This window comes from Pongo abelii, chromosome 10 (assembly GCF_028885655.2).
Source record: "Pongo abelii isolate AG06213 chromosome 10, NHGRI_mPonAbe1-v2.0_pri, whole genome shotgun sequence".
Lineage (NCBI taxonomy): Eukaryota > Metazoa > Chordata > Mammalia > Primates > Hominidae > Pongo > Pongo abelii.
The window spans coordinates 2,533,209-2,557,755 of record NC_071995.2 but is presented as its reverse complement, the minus strand read 5'-3'; the positions used below and the strand labels follow the sequence as shown (position 1 = coordinate 2,557,755).

General features: G+C 46.8%; 1 protein-coding gene across 22 annotated transcripts in view; it reads right to left on the bottom strand.

Annotated features, from left to right (window-relative positions):
* Positions 1-24,547, bottom strand: part of CACNA1C (calcium voltage-gated channel subunit alpha1 C) — a 638,552-nt gene that overhangs the window by 184,022 nt on the left and 429,983 nt on the right. For 17 of the 22 annotated variants that reach the window (XM_054526648.2, XM_063711702.1, XM_054526649.2 and 14 more), the window contains exons 7-9: positions 19,741-19,937; positions 8,211-8,314; positions 166-338 (exon numbers count right to left, since the gene is read on the bottom strand). In XM_054526648.2, the coding sequence (XP_054382623.1) occupies positions 166-338; positions 8,211-8,314; positions 19,741-19,937 (474 nt within the window). Of the gene's footprint in view, positions 1-165; positions 339-8,210; positions 8,315-8,616; positions 8,721-19,740; positions 19,938-24,547 lie in introns of all 22 variants that reach the window. The other 5 variants (XM_054526646.2, XM_054526654.2, XM_054526660.2 and 2 more) reach the window with 2 other exon arrangements.

Genomic DNA, 24,547 nt, shown 5'->3' with positions numbered 1-24,547 from the left:
CGTCTGCGTGTAGCAAGTGACTGCCATCAGTGAGATAACTGCTGTTCCAGGAAGGCACACCGTGGGCTGCCAAGAAAGGGTGGCAGTCAAAGTTCTGTGCTGACCCCGATGCTGTCTCCTCTCCCCCAGAACCCAGCCCAAACACAGAAGAAGATGGCTGCTCACTGTTTCGGGGCTTCTCCTCATCCATGCCTTCGTCCTCGTTCTCAGGATCGATGTCTTCGGCCTGAGTGATCCAATCCAGGTAGCCTTTGAGATCCTCTTCTAGCTGCTGCTTCTCCCGCAGCTTCTGGAAATCTCCCCGGGCCTTGGCCTTCTCCCTCTCTTTGGAAAACTCTCTGGTGAGAGTGAGAGGAGGCGCAGGGCAGGAGAGCACAGAGAAGGAGGGAGCACCGAGAAGGGGTGAGGATGGAAGGAGAGATGGAGATAAGGAGAAACAAGAGTCTTAATTGCTTTGCAGGGAGAAACCTGCCCACACACCCCTACTTTCCACAGACAGCTCCGCTAGTCAGCCCAGGTTAGGTCTACTCTCACCTCGATGGGAAGCATCAGTAAGGGGACATTCCTGACACTGGCCAGGAGAGGCTTAAGGGGATGGATGAAGTCCATCTCCCTCTTTTCCTGGATCATGATTACAGGCTTTGCTTTTTAATAACTGTTCTCCAAAGACCTGGGAACCCATTCCAAGCAGTAACTAAAAACCTCCACCACCATTCCAGAACATGCATTTCAATCCCACCCAGTATTGAGTGGTAGTTTAAAATTCTCCCAAGGGTCTCCAGGTGACACAAGGTGTTAGGACCGGCAGTGTACCAAAGCCCACTCACTCGCCCCAGGTCCTGAGAGCCAATCATTCATGTCTCTTCCCAACTCTGGCTTCAGGGATGTCTCGCTGGTAGCTTGAGATCGGCCACAGTGGGAATATTTACACCATGGTAACAGGCAAACGCTGAAAACCAGGGATTTCCCATATAGAGCCAATTGTTAAATATTTACCAGTATACCACTGATTTGGGACCCAGGAGATTTAATGTCCTCAATCTCTATTCTTATGACGAGCTCAACCTGCCATTCAGCATTCCTGGAAGGATTTGTAATCTAGAGAAGGTTCTCTCCCACATGGAGACAAATGAAGATTCCAAACACAAGAAAATGTCCTGGGGGCTGCCTTTTTGGTTTAAAGAAATCCAATCAGAATAGAAAAATACATAAAATCAAGATGATATAAAAGTTAAATGATGCATTTAATTTAAAGTAATAATGAGTAGAAATTGAAACTGGAGTGGGATTTGCTGGAAGAATGGCCTATTGAAAAATTTCTGACACAATAACTATTTCTTTTCTATGATTCTGTCCTAATTTTCTCTCTGACTTCGAATTCACTTTCTGAGCAAGGAGGAGGCTGGCCGGAGAAGGCAATCATCAACAAAGCGAATTCTCAATCCTCCAAGCAAGTCTGTGCCTTTTCTTGCAAAATAGGTATAGGGGAGTATTTTTGGTTTTGATATGCAGTCTTTGGGGAATGAGGCCCTTGGTGGTACGTGTATGTATGTATTTGTGTGTGTGTGTGTACATGCACAGGACATCTTGGTTAATTCTTGGAGCCATGATGTCTTCCTCTCTCACCAGTGAAGGCCCAGTTCAGGGCAAGAGGCTGCTGGAAGCACCTTGGAGAATGTTTTGCTCAAGCCACTCTCTAGGAAAGGCACCATGGAAGGACGGAGAGCACCACAAACCATAAGAGGGCAAAGGGCTCTGCTCCTGAGTCTACTGTCATGTGGGGCAGCTCCATCACTACCTGCACTGCCTAGTGCTTGCATTTGGCCTGTGCCACTTGGGAGAGCACTGATTTCAGCATGCACCAACTTTATGGTGAGATGGAGTTGAGGCTGGGGTGGGGCCTAGGGAACTTTTTAATTGGGAGAATGTGGGGGCTCTCAAACTAACCAGTTCTCTTCAACTGCTGCCTTAATGATGCTCTGGTTTGGGTTGAATTTTCTTCTTAAATTTGATTGAATCCAATTCTAATTGGATTGAACTTGCTGTTTCTTGGGCTTCCTGCCAACCAGCGGGTACCTTCATTTCTTTCCCAAGGAGTTTTATGCTAGGGAAAAGGGACAGATTGACAGCTCACAATGGCAAGGGAAACTTTGCTCCTTCCCTTCTGGGGATGATCACAGAGAGATGCCATCCCCTCTCCTCCTAACCTCTTATCCCTGTACCTGGTTAAGCCTTCGGGGCCTTAGTCTTGCTCCTGGAGACAGTAACCTCATATAGTATTTTTCTCCCTATGCAAATCAACTCCAAAAACTGTGTTTCAAGGCCTCCTCTCTTGACTTTCTGTTTACCTCCATTTGCACCCCTCTGGGGTGGGTTTGGAGTTGCAAGGGGCTGAACTTCACAGTCCCTTGTAAGGGCTCACTTCAGCTCTTTTGAGTGACTTTGCAGAGGGTTCAAGTTCTGGTTACAAAACACCTACCCATCCTTCTTTTGGAGTTGGGAGAATAGGACTGGGACTCAACTGGAGTAGGGACAATTGGCCCAATCCTGTTTTACAGCATCAGTCCCATGGAATGAAGCTCACCATCTATACCCCAAGGCCTCTGGGGATCTAAAATAAACATCATAGGGGGAGAAACAGAACACGAGGTATGCTGGTGATTCTGCCTGGCTTGAAGATAATTTTCCTCATAGAGGAAGGATGTGTTTTGGGAGTGAGAGAGGGATGGAGAAGGGCTTTAGTCAGATCTGGAGCGTGGCTGGATCCCATGGCGTGTGAGGCACAGCCAGGCTTGAGGCTGGATGGAAGATGAGCCAAGGTTTCCCGCTGTAAAGGATCTGCTGGTGGCAGTGTCTGGCTCTCTTTATCTCCTTGCCTGGATGCCAGCCATGTTCCTGCTCTGGGGACTGAGCTAATGAAGACATGGAGTCCCAGCCTGACAGTCTGCACTGGGCCCAGGGACTGCAGCCGGCAAGACAATCAGTTACAGCTGTGGGATTTGTCACGAGACAGGACTGCATCTCTCGCCAGCAATGGCCAACATGAAAAATGAGGGGTGGTGTGGAGAACCGGGGGCCAGGGCTCAGTGATATAAAGCATGCACAGGGCGGTGTGTGTGGAATCCAAGCAACAGCCCGAGGTGTTCTAGGCCCTTTGATCATCGATACCACCCAAGCTCCTTATTTGTGGATCCCACATCTACAAATGCGCCTACTCACTAAAATGTGTTTGTAACTCCAGAATCAATACTCGTGGCACTTTTAGTCATCTGTGGACATGTGCAGATGACAAAAACCTCTGCATGTTCCCGCTGAGGCCAAACAAGAGGCATGTAGCGTTCTGCCTTCCCAATTCAGCTCTCATACTGTGAGGTGTCCTTTTCACCGTCCACTTAGTGCCATGTTTTCTCATTTTTGTGCTTTTTGTTGGTGATTTTGCTGTTTAAAATGGCCCCAAGCGTAATGCTGAAGTGCCGTCCTGTGTCACCATGCGCAGGAGGGCTATGATGTGCTGCACAGAGAAAACACGTGCATTAAATAAGCTTCCTGCAGGTGCGAGTTACAGTGCTGGTGGCCACGAGTTTAATGTTAATGAATCAATCACATATATTAAATAAGGTGTCTTTAAATAGAAACACATATATATTAAATAAGGTGTCTTTAAATTAAAACAAGGTTATGTATTGATTGGTTGACAAAATGTGAGCAGAGGCTCACAGGAAATAACCCTGTAGTTCCTCAGGACCAACGTCTCAGTGTCCACTACTTCATGTTTGTGGTGACTTTATGGAATGTAACCATCATGAATAAGGGTTACATTCCATAATATGACTGTGTATGTTGGGCCATCTCTTCTGCTCCCACCCCCAAGGCACGTGTGTCCTGACCTTTTATTGCTTTCTTCTGGTCCCAGATACTGTGTCTTAACTGTGGGGCCATGGTCCAGTGATGCTTCCTGGCTGTGAAATGGCTACCTCCCAGGTCCTCTGCTTTTTGGGGACAAGACATGCCCATCTCCCAGTGGGAAAAGGGATGGGATGACTACTTATGTAAGAAATCGTGGGCCTCTTGCCAACTGGAGGCGCACTTCCCAAGCCCTCTGTTTGCAATCGCTTAAAACAAAAAGCAACCAGAGTCCAGAGTCCAGAGGCTTCCACCTCATTACAGCTTCAAGTGCAATTTCAAGAATCTCATCATCACCGTTGTCTTTATCCTAGTCGGCTGGAGATTGAGCTTTCTGAGGGGAGGTAATCATAATCTGATTATTATTCATACGAGCACCAGTCCTATGTCTTGCATAGGGTTAATGTGAGGACCATCAGATAATAAATTATTTTGAAACAATCCTTTAATATCTATTCTTTATATTGACTTTATCTGGCCTCATCAGAAATAGGTGTTCTGGATGTGTGCATGCTCCAGATAGAAGAGGTCTAACCCTCTCAGGGCCAAAAGTCTTTGAATTTCCATTAAAAACTTTTTCTTTTTTACTTTTAGAGACAGAGTCTCGCTCTGTCACCCAGGCTGGAGTGCAGTGGCACGACTATGGCTCACTGCAGCCTCAAACTCCTGGACTCAAGTGATCCTCCCACCTCGGCTTCCCGAATACCTGGGACTATACGTGCTGCCACCAAGTCCAGCTAATTAAATTTTTTTTTTTTTTTTTTTTTTTTGTAGAGAAAGGGTCTCACTATGTTGCCCAGGCTGATCTCAAACTCCTAGCTTCACATGATTCTCTTGCTTCAGTCTCCCAACGCTGGGATTATAGGCACGAGCTACCATGTGCAGCCCTGAATTTCCACACTTTAAATGGAAGCTTTACGGAGTCATCTTCTCTACCTTCACAAGCAGAACACACCCAGCACTGTTCAATCTTTCCTTAGTGACTGAAGGACATAATTTATGAGGATGAGTTACTGTGCTGGGCTATAAAATCATATTATCCTTAATTGTTGGAATGTAGGGTTTCACACCCACTTCTCCCAGTCCCAGAAGGCTCCAAGACCGCAGTGCTATTCAGTTAGTGGCTTTGCTCTCTTTCAAGGGCCATGAAGATCTGCAGGGCTGCTGGCCCCTCTGCTAAACAGCCCAGCCCTGCTGCAGGCCTCTGGGCAGTTGCCTTTGCAGCTTCCTGCTGGGATTGTGTGTGCCTGCTGGCTGTTTCCCGCAGTCTGTGCTGATTGCTTCTGTGCCTGCCTGCTCGCTCCTCTCACCCTTCCCACTGCAGCTTCTGCTCTTCCCCTCTCCACTTCTCGCCGGTCATTTAAAAGCATGGGATGAACCCGTCCTATGGGTTTGGGGAGAGTACACCACAGAGGTCAGGGATAGAAGTGATGGATTCACACCACTTGGGCTCAGCTCTGCATCCTGCATTTTTCACCTGCTGGAATTGAGGTCATTTTGCCTGCTGAGCCTCACTTTCCTTCTCTGTAGAATGGACACAGGAATAGCACCAGCTCACTGAGTTGCCATGAGAATTAACTGAGCGAATCTAGCGAACGCGCCGAGCACAGAAGAGCCTGACACAGAGAATGCTAGTGACTGTTAATGCTATCACTGTGACGGTCAATTTCATGGAGCAGTGAGACCTTTTTGAATGCTTCTGGAAGTGTAGCTTAATCAGAAGTCTGATGAATAAGCGGGTACTTGACTGCATGTTCAACTACACCTGCACCCAGTAAGTGTGTGACTATTCTATGGTCCTGGCTAATCAAGACACTGACTGGAAACCGTTACCTCTGAGTGGTCAGCCAACAGAAGGCTGAATCCAGCTTTGGCACTGCATGGGGCGGGGGCAACCAATTCAGAGTGGCCAGCCCTTGACACATGAGGAGAGGCCTCCTTAAACCAGAAAGGGGAGGTGCTCACCCATACACACATCTTTGCTCTTTAGGGCAGACCCTTGGCCAAGGAAGCCTTGGCAGATGTTCTATCAGTGATTCAGGAGCTGCAAGGAGCAGACAGCAGCTCTCAGAACGGGTCAGGAAACAGAGGCTGGGGAAGGTCTCCAGGAAAGACCAGCGTATCGACTCAAAGACTCCTAAGTTCAGAGGTCAGATAGCCTTCATGTTCTTGTTCTGAGTCAACCAACATTTTTGAATATTACTAAGCTCCAGGTTTGGGGTTAGGGGTCTAAACACACCCTAGCGCATTTAGGCTGAGTCAGCCAAGATATGGCCTTCCTCAACATCAGCAGCTTCTGTCACTTGACTTCACTGCTTTGATTCCTGGGCAGACACTCTGCTCAGGGAGGACCCTCAGGACCCAGCCCTCATTCTACACTTCAGGCTCTCGGCGGGGGGTTACTTGTTCAGATTTGGTTCCCAATCTCCAGGGGAAGAAAGTGGAGTTACATTCTTTTAAAAGTCTCGAGCTGTGGCTTGTGTTGCAGTTCAAGCTCATTCATCATAGACCTCATGGGAGGTGGTGCCTTAAGTGCTGGCTCTGGTTCTGCTACTTACCAGGGAAGTGACGTCGTACAAATCACTTAACATTTCTGGGCTCACATTCCTCATCTTTAAGAGGAAAGGCTGGAGCATGTCTAACATTTGATGATTCTATACTTCCAGTTATAACAGGCACCAAGTAAATAATAATCATTGTAATTACAGCACCATTATTGGGCACTTATTATATACCATTGTGTTAAATATTTTGAAAATGATCTTATTCTATCATCACAGCCACCTATGCATTGGAATTATCATCTTCACTTTTTCAGACGGGGAAATTAAGATTTAAAAAGGTGAAACCACCCAACATTATACACCCAGCAAGGACAGAGCTGGGATGCCTCAATTTCTGCTTTGATTCAGGGTGATGAGGTTGATTTTTTCAATCCTTTCCTTAGAGATTCACATATAAACACATGGGCATTTTCTTGTGTTTGAACATTAAACTGAAAACCTCTCTACCTTCCAGGCAATGAATCAGGGACTTACGTTGTTCTGCTCATCACTGTTATCCCTGATGGAAGGCACTAGTCTCCTGTGTGGCCTCGCCTTGGCAAAAGGCATTTTGTCATCAAGGTCTCTATTGGGCCATTCTCCATGGGAGGTGGAAGGGCTGGGAGGAGATTCTTTCCTCTATGCAGCTCTGAAGGCCAAGCCCACTGCTCTGCACTGCATTAGGGCAGCTGTAGGAGCTGGGAGTAGCTATTCCCAGTTTATGTACTGGGGGAAAGTGGAGAGCAATCTTTGTCTTTATGCCTAAATTTCTCCCAGCATTAACCCCTCTAGACATTTAGGAAAGACTCTGCAAAGCAGCTGATGAGTCTTAAGCGGAGTAGAAGTAGATTACCCCCCTCCCCCAAGTGGCAAAGGCAGCAGAGTGGGTTACCCATGAGCCGGTCACCAGGAGCATTTAGGTGTTAGGCCTTGGCATGGCTGGTGTGGACTTCTGAAGAAGAAAGTGGGCTGAGGAAATATCCCATGCGTTTCCATAGTGAAAGGTGGCCATCCTCAGGTGCTTCCTTCCAACTCCACACTACTTCTACCATGGGGTCTCGCTATGTTGCCCAGGCTGCAGTGCAGTGGCATGATCACAGCTCACGGCAGCCTTGAACTCCTGGGCTCAAGTGATCCTCCTGCCTCAGCCTTCTGAGTTGCTGGGACTACAGGTGTGCACCACCATGCCCGGTTACTTCTACCACTTCTAACTTTATCTGAGCAAGGGCTGAAATTAGGTAGATGTGATACTTGCAGCCAACTAGATAAAGTTAGAGGAAAGTGCATCTCATCTCCTCTATTCTTAAATAATCTATGGCTTTAAACAGTTTAGGGTCCTTTCCATTCAGAAAATGAAACTCAGAGATAGACTGCTCAGTCTATGAAGTAAAATGAGAATTAGATTTTGAGTCTGTCTTTGTTTATGTTTTAAACCAGTCTTTTCTTACCCATGCCTGTTCACCAGAGGCCACGAAGGCACAAGGAGAAGTGCCCTGCCTGCCTGGACAGCTACTTGAGGCTGGGAGGCGCCGGCTGGACCCAGTTTTTGTGGTGAAGCCAGCTCTCCTCCATTGTCCACCACCAAGACCAGTGGCACATCTGACCCTTTACCCAGCCAGGACAAGGACATCCACTTCAAGGCTCCTGTGGTGACCCCTTATCCCAGGTTCATCAGAGCCAGAAAAAGAATACAGCCAGGAATAGCAGAAAGAATAAATAAAAATAAATGGAAAAATCAAGACCTTTTTCCTTGGTCCTGCTTACCCGCTAAGCACACCGAGAACCAAGTTAAGTACAAAAAATGACCCTATGATGATTAGTGTAACAAAATAGATCCAGGGCCAGTCCCTTCCTACGGCATCATTGACCTGGAAGAACGGAATGATAGTTAGTGAGGCACACTCAGCAACCGAGCACGGCCAGTGCTGGTCCCCGGCTCCCGAGACACTGACCCACGCAGCGCCGGGACCCGGGGACCCTCTAGGTGCAAATCAGAGGCCAAACAGCCTGCCTGGCCAATGGGTCAGAATCTGTGGTTGAACAGAGGCTTTGTTGTGGTTTTCCTGGGCCTGTCAGGGTCCCGTCCCTGAGGACCCCGGGCATGTATGGAGTGGAACCTGAGACCTTGCTCGGCTGCGTTGTGGAGAGGACATAGAAACGGTCAGCTTACCCGCTCAACACACCGAGAACCAGATTTAGAACGAAAAAGGATCCAAAGATGACCAGACTGACAAAATACACCCAGGGTAACTCATAGCCCATAGCGTCCTGCATCTGGAAAGACGAAGGAAAGTTAGGAAAGAAGAAGCAGAATTGGGTTACAGCAAAGAGGCAGGCAGCAGGTGTGAGCAGATCGGGAGGAGACAGACGGGGTGAACGTGGGCTTTGTTCATGTGCACCAGGTTACCCATGTTACCCGAGGCATCGCCCACGTTCATAGGACCTCCTGTGACCGAAGGGGACCTCGGCCCGCTCTGCCTCAAGAGGAATCACTCTGTCTCTCTGTGGTTTTATTTTCTGAAAAAGAAACATTTCTCCAGTGTTTTCTATTCACTTGTCTGAGAAAATGGGTCACCTCAAAAAATAATTTCTTCAGAATGGGATGGTTTTAGCTCACTTGGGTTTGCCTGGACATTAAGCCTTTTGTTGTACCCAGAGGCCCCTGACCTTGGTGTATGAAGTACATCAGCTCCTACTGACAGGCCTGGAGAACTGAAACCACAGAGGAGGTGTGAGGAAAGATATCCTTCCTCAAGGGCTTGCCACCTGGACCGTGGGCCAAGACCAGAAGTTAGAGGCTAAACCCCAGCGCTTCACACATACTGTGGGCCACCGGCTGGGAGAGGCAATCATTTTGGTTTATGCATTCAGAGAAGGGTCCTGTGACTGCAACCACAGTGTAGAGGGAAATGGTCCTTGATGTGGAAACTCACTGTAACTACTGAATGGTGGAGAACGCCCCAAAACGTCACAAACCCCTACGGCAGCCAGAGACAGTGGTGCGCCGGAGCTGGCTCCTGGGGGCTGTGGGGAGCTCACCGCGCACATCTCCTCCCAGATACGTGTTCAGTGACCACACTGGTAGCTTGAAACTGATCATGGTGGAAGTATTTACACTACAGAGATAAGCAAGCAATAAATCAGCCCCCTGTACCCGCTGCCCCTAAGAAGAGATGCTTAAACATTTATTAGCTCACCACTGGCTGGAGGGTGGACGTGAAGATAAATTGCAGAGCTGTGCTTCCATCAGAGGAAATTTATTCTGATTTTAGTTTCTCAAATCTATCTCTTCTGATGCTTTCTGACTAAACAGGGTTAAGTTCTGGCTTCCTAAAAATGAACCCAACTTTGTCCCTGTGAAACTAGCTCATAGGAACCCAAACTTCCAAGGCACACAAGCGTCCTGAACGATTCACATCAATGGCTCTCAAAGTGTGGCCCACAGATGAACAGCTTCAGCGTCATCTGGGAACCTGTTCAGAAATGCACATACCTAGACCTCACCCTGACACTGTGGGGGAGGCCCAGCAACCCACGTTTTGACAGGCCCTACAGCTGATTCTGATGCACGCTTGAGCACCACTGATCACATTGTTCTCTCCATAGCTCCCAACTTCAAATGTACCTCCACAAGGTTGCATAGCACTGTTCCTCAAAGTGTGGTTCCAGGACCACCAGCATCGGAAACATCTGAGAGAGTTATTAACAAAGCAGATTCCTGCCCCATGCCCCCAAGATCTCAGGGTGGCCCACAGTCTGCATATTAACCATCCCAGGTGATTCTAGGCTATGTTCAAGTTTGATAACCACCCCACGATTTCCACCCAGGAGCCTCAAAGGAGTTCACGATTTCCACCCAGGGGCCTCAAAGGAGTTCAGGCAGGTGGGATGTTAATGCCCTCAGCCCTTGAGCTTCGCAGCTTCAGCAACCACATGCATTTGCCTAAGTACGCTGGATAAACATGTTCTCTGCACGCCGGAAATAGAAGACTGAGAAGTACCGAGACACCTAGCTAGTCTGACTGGTATGAAGTGTTACATTCCAATATGTTCTTTACAGATCCATTGAGATGTATCTGATATTACTAAATTTTGGTTAGGAAAATTCACCCAACATAGTCATTGTGCATAGTGAAAATATCATGTCTGGGGCAAGAAGATTCCCTCTGTGGGCCCACTTGGCCATGCCATCGCGAAATTCAATTGAACCTGGGTTTACTGAGCATGCCCATTTTCCCATGTCTGGTTTGCTTTCCCAGAGCACTTCTCACTTGGTAACTGTATCATTACCTATTTATTACGTTTATTATTTGCTGCTTGTCTTCCATGCTAGAACGTGAGCTCCCTCAGGACAGGTGGTTTTGGCCTGCTTTGTTCACGGGTGTACCCCAGGTGCCTACAACGGTGCCTTGCACATGGTAGGTCCTCAGCTAATGTTCTTTGAGTGAATGAGTGAACTTGATATGTGTTAGGCACTGTGCTGTAAACACGAAATCCTTGTCGGAGGGGAGACAGGAAATGACCAGGCAGCTACAGTGCAGGCTGGCAGCTGCAACTGCAGAAGGAAGCGTGCAGGGTCCCAGAAGGCTTCCACCAGTGGAAGAGTGTCTGCGTGAGGCTGAGGGGGGCAAGGGCCAGGCTCAGCAGGCCTGTGTCAACCTTGCACTGCACAGCCACTGAAGGCAATGGAGATAAAGAGCAGGAAGGAAGCCCCAGAGTCCATGTGGTCCTATGATAGCAATGGAGGTTTGCAGAAATCGGCAATTGTTAAAAATAGAGCCTATGACTGTGAAGCCATCCTGGCGGCAAAGATTCTCCCAGTGGCTGAACTACTAAAATATGCAGCAAAACAGCAGCTGTTAGGAGAGGCAGGGTGAAAGGTCCTTGTGTGTCAGACCCTGTCCCCATCCCAGGGAGCCTGGGAGCTTTCCTTTAGCCATAAGGTAACTGTCTGAACCAACAGTGCAAAGGAAACCACGCCAGACTTCAGCACCAGGAGAAGAAAAACAAACCCGAGCCAATACAGGATGGGTGGGATTGGTGACATGAGATTAGGGAGAGAAAGGCATGAGAGCCACATGAGCTGCCTGACCACAGGCCACACTGACAGCCGTGCTGGCCACGATGGTCTGTGGTCTGCAGGTCCCATTGGACCATGGGAACTGTGAGGTCATTCTTTGATTATTCTTAGCAGTGGTCACATCAGAGTCCACGTTTGTTCAACAAGTATTTACTGAGCGCCTACTTGTGTAAGGGTTCTGTTGTGTATTGGACTGTCTGCTACAGGGAAGGCAATGGGGTTGAGATAGCCCTGGAATGGGAGTCCCAGGCACCCACCGAGGAAGAGGGAAACCTGGATCCAAGGTCATGGGGAGCCTGTGGGTGTCCTGGTAGCTTTTCCTCTCTCAGAGTAAATCCTGCGAAGGAGGGTCAGAAGCAGTCCCTTTCTTTTCCTCTAAATGAGTATTGCTTTACTTTCTTTTTTTTTTTTTTTTTTTAGGCGGAGTCTCACTCTGTCGCCCAGGCTGGAGTGCAGTGGTGATCTTGGCTCACAGCAAGCTCTGCCTCCCAGGTTCACGCCATTCTCCTGCCTCAGCCTCCCGAGTAGCCGGGACTACAGGTGCCCGCCATCACGCCCGGCTAATTTTTTTTTTTTTTTTTTAAGTAGAGATGGGGTTTCACCGTGTTAGCCAGGATGGTCTCGATCTCCTGACTTCGTGATCCACCCACCTTGGCCTCCCAAAGTGCTGGGATTACAGGCATGAGCCACTGCGCCCGGCCTGCTTTACTTTTTTGAAAGGGTAGGGCAGTCAGGAAAAGCTTTTGAGAACTATGGACTCCCACCAGAAGTAATGTGCACTGCACACACACAGCGTCCTGCAGACAGCCTCGAGGGCACGCCGGCACCCTGAAGCCCGTGCAGGACCCCGTGGTACTGACCTACTCCAAACGACTGGTCTGTTCTGTTCGACCCCAAAGGAGCTTGCCCCGTGTGTATCAGGGGATCGAGAGTGGCAGAGGAGGTCTGTTCTTGGCAAACTCCCCTTGCTCCTCTCTGGGTCACAGACCCCACCTTCTTCAGGACATGTGGGAGCAGCCAGTTCCAGGAGGCCACGGCGTGCTCACCACGGTTCCCCTCCCAAAGCTGCCTCTGGAGCCTGGGCAGATGGCAAGTGGGAGTTGGGCTTGATGGCGCCCAGCCAACTTCCTCAAAATGAAATCTTTCCTCACTAGTTCCTCACACCCCTTAAATTTTGTGAACATTTAACCTCACAGAAAATGCAGCCTTGGAGGCCACACAAACCCACGCGCCTTGGAGATTTCCTAAGGCCCAAGCTTAGTTTGGGAATCCTTTCTTCTGCGCCACACACAAGGTGAGAGGCTTCCAGCATATGAAGGACTTCAAAGGGGGAGCTGCAGACCTCAAGGTCATGGCCCCACAGATAGCCAGGACCATAAGAGGAAACCCATGGGTCCCCCTCGCCATCCCACACTTCTGCTTTGGTCCCTCCTGGGCTGTGGGCTGGTTTTTTAGAGGTTCAAGATGGGGAACAGCAGGCGAGGGCAGGAGGCAGAAGGACAGATGAGAGATGGAGATGGACGAGGCGAGGGTGGTCCTCAGAACCTCACTGCCTGGGTGAGCAATGCTCAGCTGCCACAGAAGGTGATTTTCTGGCCTGCCTGGCTCTGGTCTGAAAGGAAAGTTCTCCTTTCATTTCCCTCTTACTTTCTCCTCTTTATTCTGGGCCACCTACTTTGGGGGGGCAGCTGAGTAGAGAGCACACAAAGCTGGGTAGCTCTGAAGTAGGGCGATGCCCGGAGTCATGAGACTGATGTCCTAAAGCAGTTGAAACGGAGCTATTAAGAAGACAAAGAATAAACTCAGATTTAAAAAAAAAAATGACCCAGATTGCTGACACCCTTATTTAGAGGTGAAATAAGGGATAGGTCTTCTAGAGCCATTAAGCCATGTTCCTCAGGTCTCCTGACTTTCCAAAGGAAAGTCAGCTCATTGTCTGTAGCCTTGAGGGCCTCCAGGCCCAAGTACTGGCAGGACGGCCCCTGCCTTGGCTGAAACAGCCTCACTACAAAGGGAGGGAGCATTGAATGAACACTATCAAAGACCCTTCGGAAACCAGCATCTAATTCCTTGAAGGGAACCCCAGATTTAAACCCTCCACCTTTTATCTTTCCCCAAAAAGATAAACAGGGGAATAAGCTTCCCTAGCCCATCTCCTCAAGGCCACTCCCCAGCCCAGCAGACTTCCACGGGTTCTCAAGCTGTGTGTACCTTTCCCGTAAGGTTCTTGGCACAGGCACTGTGGATCCAAAAAGACTGAATCGTTTCAGCAAATGTCGAGAGAGAGGCTGACACCTGCCATCAAAAGGCAGGAGGTGTAAATCTGTGAAAGCCATGGTGCTTTACACTGAGTGTCACTGGGGGACAGGATCTGCTGCTGCCAGTGAACACCAGTCAGCTCAGGGCAATAGCTCCATCAACCTGCGGCTTTCATAACTTATGTCACCTTGCTTGCTGGGACACAGACAGCTACCTCACGGAGCACCGAGTGAGCAGGAAGTTGTGGAACATGCTCCACCTGGCTCCTCCCCACCCCTGTACCTGCTTATTGAGTGCTGAAAACCCAGGAGTGCCTCAGAGCCCAGGTAAAAGCTTAGTTTACATGGGGGAAGAAAACAACAAGCCCCTAGCACCAAGGCAAGCCAACAAAATAAGCTCCTCCATGCATTTAAAACTCCCTGGAATCAGATGGACTCATGTGCTGACATCGTGTGGGAGGTTGGCAGCTGTCATAGAGAGTAGTGGGCCCCAGTGTGAAGACCTGTGCAGGAGACAACTGGCTCACAGCCATAGCGATGTTGAGAGAACCTAAAACCCAGGTCTCTGCAGCCTCCCAAACTGAGACAAAGCTTGCTTTCCCCAGGCAGAAGAGCCCTCTCTCCTGGTCCAGCAAAGCTCCACTTGGTCCTGGAGTGCTCTGTGCCCCTCAGGGCTGTCCTGCTCCCACAGAGGGCACTGCCCCACATGGCTCAGCTGCGTTCCTCCGCATGTCCTGCACCTCTTTAGTTAGACCTGAACTGCCTGGGCAGGCCTTATTCTTCTCTGTGCTCCCACATCCCTCGTCCCAGGAAACAGCAAATGCTCAATAAATGCTTGCTAAATTAAATTACAGAATCATAAGGACTCATCTAATACCAGCAAAATAAATAAAATGAAACCCAATAAATAAATAAAGAATGGCTTTGAGAGACGCTGACTCTGTTCCTTGATATGCTTCTGAACAGCCAGTTTACTGCTTAGATCAGGGATTCTCCATTTTAGGCTACAGGTGCACTCTGAGGGTAGCACGGAGGCAGGTGAAAAGTCAGGGACCACAGAGGTTCCTAACGGTCTCTACTCCGATACCTGAGAAAGGGCCCTGGACACTGTTTCTGGGTTACTTGAGGGTTTCTCAGCTCCTCACTTAGAATGACTCTTAGGTCATCAGCAGAATTCAGCTCTAACTTTTATGAAGCCTTCAGCAACTCTATATTCTGTAGTGAAAGGAGGCGGCTTTGTGAAGATGGAGTAGACAAAAATAGGGTAAAACACCCAATTCAACCTGCTTGGATGCAAAAGGTCTTTGTCATAAACAAGGGATATTTCAGCAGCACCAAGAACAGAGATTAATAGCTGTCTTGTGTGTGTGAATTTAATAGAAATACCTTCTCCGCACATCCAGACACATAGTGGGATGGCAAGATGAAGGGTGGAGCTGACAAGTGACTTATGAAAAGTTAACTCGTTAGATTTTTGTTCCAAGGGTCTCCTGTTGGCTGAGCCAAAACAAATCCCAGGTTCTAGAGAACATACTATTTGTGACTCTAAAAAAATCTTTCTTTTATATGATTTCTCATTAAGTATTTTTTATAACCTGATTTTTAAGTTTAATTTTTAACTTGTAGAAAAAAAATCAGTCGAAGAACTGATCACGGAGAAACTAATGCAGGGGCAATGGGTGGTGTCAGGAAGAGGGTGGCCCCAACAGGATGGGAAGGGGCATGAACCCAGGATAACATGGGCCAGAGGCTCTTTACTGTGGTTCACAGTGTGCAACATTCTTGGGGATCCCAGAAGGGCATGGGGTGGACAGAAGTCAACAGAAAGCTCCTGATGAATTATCCAGGCATTGAGATTCCTAAAGAGCTAGAAACACATCCTCTAGTGTGACGCTTAGTCTAGCTGCTGCCCCCCTCCCACAATTCTCACCTGCAACCTTCTGCATGTGTCCCCAACCCCAGATCAGCGGCCATGTCATTCTGTTTCCCATGAGCAGGGGCCTCATCTCAAGTGCTGAACACAAAGTCAGCACTGAAAAGATGTTTAATGGATGGATGTTTCTGTTACCTGATTGTGACTGCCCACAATGTGTAAGAGGTCATGCTCAGAGTTTCAAACTAACTGGAATTCTCAGAGCATGCCTATGAATCCTATCGACAAGGTCCTGCAAAGGAGGCTGACCCAGCAGCCTCTTACATCTTTGAGATGGCACATGCGTAGACCATGGGACACAAGCAGCCTTGAATGATGTGCAAAAGGCTAGGGATGTTTAGATTTTTTAAAAAAACAAAATGTGAAACTAAGAATGGAAAACAATGGTAACATTACACATTAGGTTCTTCCCTCCTTGGTGCTTCACTGCCTCTGAAGAAGGCCAGTGCTTTTTATCTGATCACTCTCCCCACACCTACCCATCGGTTTTTGAGAGTCTTGGACATTCTGAGAGTAAAGGATGAGCCTTTGGCTTAAGAAGTAATTTCCTAAGGAAACTATACACCAAACCCGAGTTTTGTTTCATTTCCAAATCCCCGGTGTCCACCCTTCCTTACTCTGTCATCTGCACACTTCTCAAACAGGATATTAGGTAGAAGAAATGTTTTCAGCAAATTGCTCGGCTTGTTGGAGCCTCAACGCAATGCATGGCCAATGGCTTTCATAGCTGAAGCAATGTTCAAGTATTACTTGACCAAGTCTGATTTTATTTTTAGTCCACTCTTTAAAATAGTAACAATGGAATGCAATAACGGATGTTAGAGGAAAAGAGAAAGATACTGTATCATCCACAACCAGAAGCAAGTGCTGCCATCTTCTAGGCCCCTTCCCTGATCCCTTCTATCTCAGGCCATAACCAGCGGCTGACCAATCGCTTCTTTGATGCTTTAGTGACTTACTCTTTTCCAGCTGTTTGGTGATTTAGAATGAATGGAGCTCTGGGGTTTCCATGCATTACTATATTTGAAAATCTTGGCTGCTCCTTCTCAAGTCCTTTAGACTTGCCCTTTGTGCCTGAAGGACAATTCATTCTTCTGAGTGAAAAGCCTTATTTCCCCCTCCTCCCCGTGGAAACTATCTCCTTAGAAGGGTTCAAAGCCAGCAGCATCATACCAGCACCATGAGGTTCAATAGGTTAGATTTCCAGCGTTTTCAAACTCCAGCCTGGAAATCAGAATCACCTGGAGAGCTCTTTCAAAATGCAGATACTGGGGCCCCGACTTTAGAGCTTCTAATTCAATGGCTCTGAGGGAGGTTTGGGTATTTTTATATTTACAAAGCTCTACGTTTGATGCTAGAACACTTTGAGATTTGAGAGTCTGTGCTTCAGAGATACTGGCCTAGAGGCTAAGGAGGAGGGATACTGGAGAGAAAGGAAGAGGGAGAGGAAAGAAGAAGGAAGAAACAGCCACAGAAAGGTCAAAGCAATTAGAGAAATTGAAAGCAGGAGCAATGGGCTAGGCAAGGGCTTCTATCATCAATACCCAAGTTTCAGTTTTAGGTGTGTGTATGTGCACGTGTGTGTATAGATGCATGCAGCCGTGCACACACATACAAATGCACACACACACAACATGTCCATTTTGGGAAGGTGCTGGGAAAATCAGAGAGAGGCATGTCCCATGAGCCTGGGATTGTTTCTTCACCTCTGACACTCTTTCCATTCCCAGCCTGAGCTCTATCACAAACTCCCCAGGGGAGAAGGCACAACACAGCTGCTGAAAATTGGTGGTTGCAGTTGTTGCTGCTTCTGCTTCCCCGCTCCAGCTGTCACTATGACAGTATTTCTTTGGGTCACATCTGGCTGGTGGGGCATCAATGATTTGTGGTGGGGGAGAAGAAGGGAGTGGTGAAGGAAGAACACAAAAATACATCAGCAAAGGCAATCATATCTATTCCTACCCTCCACCCACCCTCCACTGCCACCTGCCCTCAGTTTGATGCCATGGAAGGCATGGGTCTCAAGCTTATGGGATGAGGCCCCAAAGCACAGTCCCACACAATCATTTATCCTATGGCCCGTAGGAAGAAACTGCCTATTGGCAGAAGGATGTTTCTGTCCTTGGCTGGTCAGAGGGACCCACCCGAGGAAGAAGGACCAGTTAGGGCCACTTAGGAATTTGGTCTGCTTAGCTAAACAAAATAAATTTGCCTAAGTGTAATAAGTTCAACTCCTTCTCTCTGTCTGACAAATTATTCAAAACCAAGGTCTTACTGAGCATGAATCTCAGAAATGTTTTCCAATGTTTCATTTTAGTTTGAGGCAGAGGGGATCTGACCTTTGTCTTCTTTTTGAAAGTATCACAACACAGCAGCTTTGCCGCGGCATGGGTCCAGCCATACTGCCATTATTCAGTTTAGAATTTAGTTGGCTTCCTAGACTGAGATAATTGGACTGGACTGGATCTTATTTATGACTGAATCCTCAGAGCCTAGAAGCACCCCTGGCATGCAAGGACACTCAGGAAATGTTTGCTGGGTACAAGGTCCTCGGGCAAGTTTCAAGTTGTCACTTACAGAGAGAGGGACACATGTCACAGCAACACTGGGTTTTGGCATATTGACTATCACATAGAAACTGAGAAAGAGGGATTCTGAATCAATAGGACATGGTGCTTTTAAAGAAATCATATGACAGAATACTGTGCACCACATCTCTGTACAGTTACAAAACTCTTCCTTCCGATTTAGGAAGAAGTCAGTGCCTCTCTTGGCATGATTTCCTTTTGATCTGGCAGCTCTGCTCAACGGGAAGCATTCGCTCCCCTCTCACTCTTCCCTGCTTTGGTTTGTAGACATGTTCCCTGAGCAGGCTCTTAGACTGTTTTCATGATGGCCAAATAAATTTGCCTGTTTGCAAAACTCTGAAGGAGATGGTATTTTTAAGACTGGCAGCATGCTTTATTCGCCCAAATTCTGGAGGATAACACTGGATTCTGGCAAGTCATTTCTCATGCTGAAGTTGGAGACACTATGAAGGATATATTTTCTGGAGTTTTTCCTAATAATGGACTTTGCCAGAATCAAGACAGCTCAAATATGGAGTGTGGATTTGCCTGTGGGATAGGCTGTACAAAAATCTGGCACTTCAGAGGCTCGAAGCGCAGCAAAGTAGTGTTGGCTACTGGATAATAAAAGGGGCAACTTTAAGGTAAATGAAGATTTACTATTGATTGGGTGGCTCTTGAGAAGTGGTATTTCTCTACCTAATGCATGTGGGGCTTAATAGATGACGGGTGGATGGGTGCAACAAACCACCATGTCTCATGTATACCCTTGTAGCAAACCTGCACGTTCTGCACATGTATCCCAGAACTTAAAATAAAAATTTAAAAAAAAAAGTGTATTTCTAAATAGGCATCACATGACCAGCAGCATGTTTGGGGAATAGCAAAAATGCTGCCAATGCATTTGTCTGATGGACTATTCTAATATGTTAAGGTAAGAGTAAAATAAAAAGTAAAAATTGAATAGCATGTCACAATGCTACACAATTCAATAAAAATGGTTTCTTTATATAACTTCTTTTTAGAAGATGAGGACTTTTTCTCTTCAGCCCTAAGAATACATAATTCTGCCTTCTAGCTCCCTTTTGCGGAAAGAGGCAAGAAAAGGATGAGGGCAGAAGGAACTCTGCATGGGAGGAGGAGTTGAACGGAACCCTTGTGCCAGCCTGGCCAGCTCATCCATGCCTGCACACCAGGGTTTTGCACTGTGGGATGCACTGGACAAATGACCTTTCCCTAAGGCTGGCGGGTGGGGGAGGGGACTTGTTAGAGTGAAAAGCTCATGCTTTGTTTCTCAGGCAAGACCTGGACGAAATCAAAGACGCTCTTCATCAACCATTCCATCAAGATGCATATGTGACCCCAAGACCATGGGGAGGAGGAGAAAGGGAGGTGTCAGGGAAGGGCTCACGGCCGCTGTGCCCCCACCCTCTGACTGCCCACTCATGCTACGTACCCAGTACAGCACATCCGTCCAGCCCTCCATGGTGATGCACTGGAACACCGTCAGCATGGCGAAGGCAAAGTTGTCAAAGTTGGTGATGCCGTGCTTGGGCCCATCCCAGCCGGGTTTGCACACTGTGCCGTTCTGGCACTGCCGCCCGTGGCCTGTTTCCAGCGCACAAGGGGAAGGGTCATCTTCTGCTGGAACATCTCAAATGGCCAGAAGAAGACAGGAGATGGGAGCAGCAGGGAGGGAGAGATGTGGGCAGAGAAAGAAGTCAGAGAGAAAAGTGACAGGATGGGGTTGATGGGATGGGCAAAGCAACCATGGCAACAACAGTGCAAGACACATTTAAATCAGGTCCCCTAGATGTGAATTAAGCAACATAAGAAAGTAGGCTTTCCGTTTAGGCTGCCGTTAATTTAGAAGGTCTGTCCTTTCCACGCACTGTTGTAAAAGCTGTATTTTAATCTCAGTAATTGATTTCTATTGCCCATTCTGTTGCAACATGTCAGCATCATAATCAAATGGCCAATCAAAAAATGATGATGCCACCACTGCAAGTGGAAACTGACCCAGAAAGCAATTAGAAAGCCCATATTTTCTTTTTTTGGTGGTAGAGTTCTATAGACACTTGTATTGGAATACCAGAATTTAGGGTAAGGACAATACCAATGCAAAGACTCCTTCACATAGTTAGCCAACCGATCCCATCCAATAATGCTTTCTAACTATATGGGTCCACTATGTATTAGAGGATACATCGCCAGGGACGCAAGTCACTTTACAGTGAAGCCTTATATAGGCAAAAGACGGAAAATGGACTCTGACTGCCGGGGAGAGGGATCACCTGCAGCCGTTTTCATTACAGCCTGTGAGTACACACTACTGACTACTTCATGCATGTCATGTGGGACTTCGCAGCTCTGCCCTTTGCTCTGCAGCATGAATACCTTTCAGAAGAGAAGAATCATTTTCTGACCTCTAATCAAGATAGAGCAGCAGTGAATAATAGGGAGTGTGCTTCCTCAGTACGGACGGGGTTTTGTCAGGAAACAGTAGAACACAGTGTCTGTGGCTAAAGGCAGCAGTTGGACTAATTTCACGTGCTGGGAATAGCTCCCAGCAAATTAATGAATGAAGATGTGACTTATATTTTGAGTGTGGAGATTGTCGGTAAATTTAAACAAGACCTGACTGATCTAAGAATTTCCATTATGGGAAAACACTGAGAAAGTCTTGGCTCTGGCTATGGAAGGTAATGGTGTGGAATTCACAAAAGTTTGTGAAATCAAGGACATTGTCTTGTCCTTAGACAAAGTAATGACAATAACAGACAGAAGAGACCCCAGTTCCAACGAATAAATGATTGCCTATAACAATGAAAATACGCTTCCAAAGAGACAGAGAGAGAAAGAGAGAGAGAATTTGCTCATAGTTCTTCGTTTAGAGACAACAGATCACCCAGGATTATTTTCTGGTTTCATATATATCAAAACCATCATAAGTGTGATTACTTTGCCTACATTAGGCTCTGCATTGAAGATGACTGGCCGGTGGGCTGATTCTCAGTTGGTGGCTTTAAATCTGAAACTGTTCACTCCCAAGAGGAAGACCAGAAGAGAAATATTAATCCTTAAGTAAGAGATAATTCTTAGGAGAATAGAGTCTACTTGAAAATATATGCCTGATTGTGTCTTCCCAGCAGCAGTGGCAGCTCCTCCTCTTCCTCCTCCTCCTCCTCCTCTTCATTGTCATCACCACCTTCATGGTCATCTTTGAGGCCTCCTCCTCCTCCTTGTTCTCTGTCAATTTCATTTCCTCTTCCTCCTCTGTCATTTCCTCCTCCTCCTCCTTTTTCTCCTCCTTCTTCTCCTCTCCTCTCTTTCTCTCCCACTGACCCCATCAGCTTTACTGACCTATAATTTACACGCCTCGGAATTTATCAATGTAAATGTACATCTTAATTATTTTTAGTAAATTTATATAGTCACACAGCCATAACCACAATCCATTTTAAAGCACGGCCATCACTCCCTGAAACCCCCCTCGCCTGTTTGCAGTCAATCCTTCCTCCCATCCCCAGTCCCTGGCAACCTGATCTGCTTTCTGTCTCCATTGCTTTGCCTCCTCTAGACATTTCATATAAATGGAATCACACACTATGAGGCTTTTTATGTCCATCTTCTTTCACTTAGCATAATGTTTTGAGTTTCATCCGTGCTGCTGCATATATCAGTAGGCTCTGTTCCTCTTTATTGCTGAGCAGTGTATTTCATTGTATGTTTATTCATTCACCAGCTGATGGACGTTTGGATTGTTTCCAGGTTTGGGCTATTATGAATAACGCTGCTTCCTGGCTTATTCTTGGGCCAGTGCTTAAAGTTGTGTTTGAGTCTTGTGTTCGTTGATCAAGGTGCAAAGGTCTGCACTGCTGGTCCCTGAACTGTTAGAGAGACAGTATCCACACCATTTCCTTATTTCAGGGTCCAGCTCCCAGGAGGGCTCCATTAATGCAGCTGAAATAAGCAGTCCTCTAACTACAACTTTTTATGACTTTTAAAGATGTGAAATCTTTAGAGATTTGGATGTGATGCTACAAAAAAGGGGGAGGCTAAAATGTAAATCCTAAGCCTAAATAATACATGAAAAAGCAGATAATAAGCACCGAAAAATTTGAGAGCTGAGAGACTGGAAAACCAAGAGCCAGTTAGATCATTAATTCTATTGGGATCTCATCCATTGTAGTCATAGCTTTCCAGGGAGACGTGTTCAGTCGCTGTGATAAAAGTGCTGGAATGATAGGAGAGACGGGACAAAGAGAGAGGGTGAAAAAGTGAAGGGGAAGCTTGCATCTTTTTCTTGCATCTTTTTCTCATGGTTTGCTTTTTCGCAGAATAAAGATGCAGTTAATCTTTACATTGGGACCACTCATCTGACAGCATTCCCTGCACTCTCAGTTCCTGAAACGTCACAAACAGGGAAGAGGAGAAGGCTGCCAAAGGGAGTTCTGAGTGTCCTCGAGAAAGGAAAACATCTCTGGGGATTTTACGAATATCTGTGAAAAAAGAAAATGGCATCAAGGGGAAGTGATCTCACTAATAAGAGAGAAAGGGACGAGATTCAGAAACATTATCCAAAGGCTTAGTGCCATTCTGCTATTTAAAATCTGATTTGAACAATAATGAAAAAGATTTGAGAACAATTAAGAAGCAGTGATGATCTGGTAAAAATAGGTATCTATAAAAAGCACTAAAGCGAACACTTGAAAAAATGTGAACACACACAAATCAGCAGGTCCTAGCAACACACACTCTAGGGTGAGGAGAAATTTGCTTAAATGTAAAAATGTGTTAGTTTTCTTTTGCAGAGTCATGAAGTCCTGGGGAGGAAAGTGGGAACATGAGGTGGGAGAAAGAAAAAAGCAATGCAGGTTCTACATTTTAAGACAGAAATGAAGAGAGGTAGAGTCATTCTGGAAAGTCCAAATTAAGTTTTCGGTAAAATAATGGAGGTGAAGATTAGGAGAGATTTTAGAAACGCAGTTAATACCAACAAAAACATGCAATCCTGGGAGAGCTCCAGTTAGTGATTCCAAGGAGAAATCACTAAAGACAAAAATCAATTACTTTTTTAAAACTCAACTTTAAGGAGTGAATAGAATGAAGATGATTTCATTTCTAGGTTTTAGCCAACCAGTTCTGTGCCAGTCTCAGGGGTAATTACTGTGATTGGGAAGCTATTCAGAGTGACCTGGCTCAGTGCATCATCAAACAGATGGGACAACCAGAAACAAAAGGTATCGGCATATGGTGATGTGTCTGTTGAGGAGCTGAGAAGGCGCCTTGCAGATGTCTCAGGGATTAGGGGAACGCTGCCTCTTCTGAGACCATCTTCACCGGGGCTGTTCCCTGGAAGGGCAGTCTAGAGGCAGAACATGGTTCACCTGGACAAATCCATAACTTTCTTTGTGGATTTTATTGGAAACATGGCTCAAAATAAAATGTAATTTGAAATCTAGAGATACATAAAATTCAGTCTGTGAAATAATACTGGACTATAAAAAGAATTTGATGTAAATCTCATCAAAAATTACAACAAAGGCTCACAAAGCACTTTTGTGTAATCTACATTTGCAGAAAATAGGATAATTCAATCCAAAGTCTGAAATTTAAAAAAAAAAAAGAAAGAAAGAAAAAATTTAAACCACCCATTCCAAAGTTTATATAAAACTCTCCAAAACACTCAGGGGTTGGTTTCAAAGCCTGCAAGTATTTGGTCTTCTACTCCATGGCTGCACAGATATGTCTGGGTTCTCGCATATCTTTCCTCCTTGTCTGCACTGCCGACTATGTGGGTGGACAAGGGCTTGAAGGCAGCGGCATTGTGTTGTGCTAAGAGTGACAGAGTGGGTCCTTGCTTGTGATCAGATGGCAGGTTTGGGAACGAAGGGACAGCAAGCTCCTGATTGCAGAGTATTTGAGAGGACAGGCCTCTGCAGCTGTGTCCTGGGCCCCTCTTCCCAGCAGGGACTCTGGCTCAGACGAATGAGTGAGGCCACCTTCTCATGGAGCCTGGCAGGGCCCTTCTCTCTGGAGCGCTCTGCTGTTGTCCTGGCCCCCTTGGCTCATGGCCATTTCCGTGATGGGAGCCTACTTCTCTTCTGAACTTGCAGGTAAAGATAAACCCATCACATAAACAATCTGATGAGTCTCTTGGTAGGAGGCAACTTCTCAGGCACTTTTCCTGGTCCTGTTTACTATCAATGGTGGACAATGTGATCCTAAATTGGCCATTCCAATTGGGGAGGCCAAGTCTT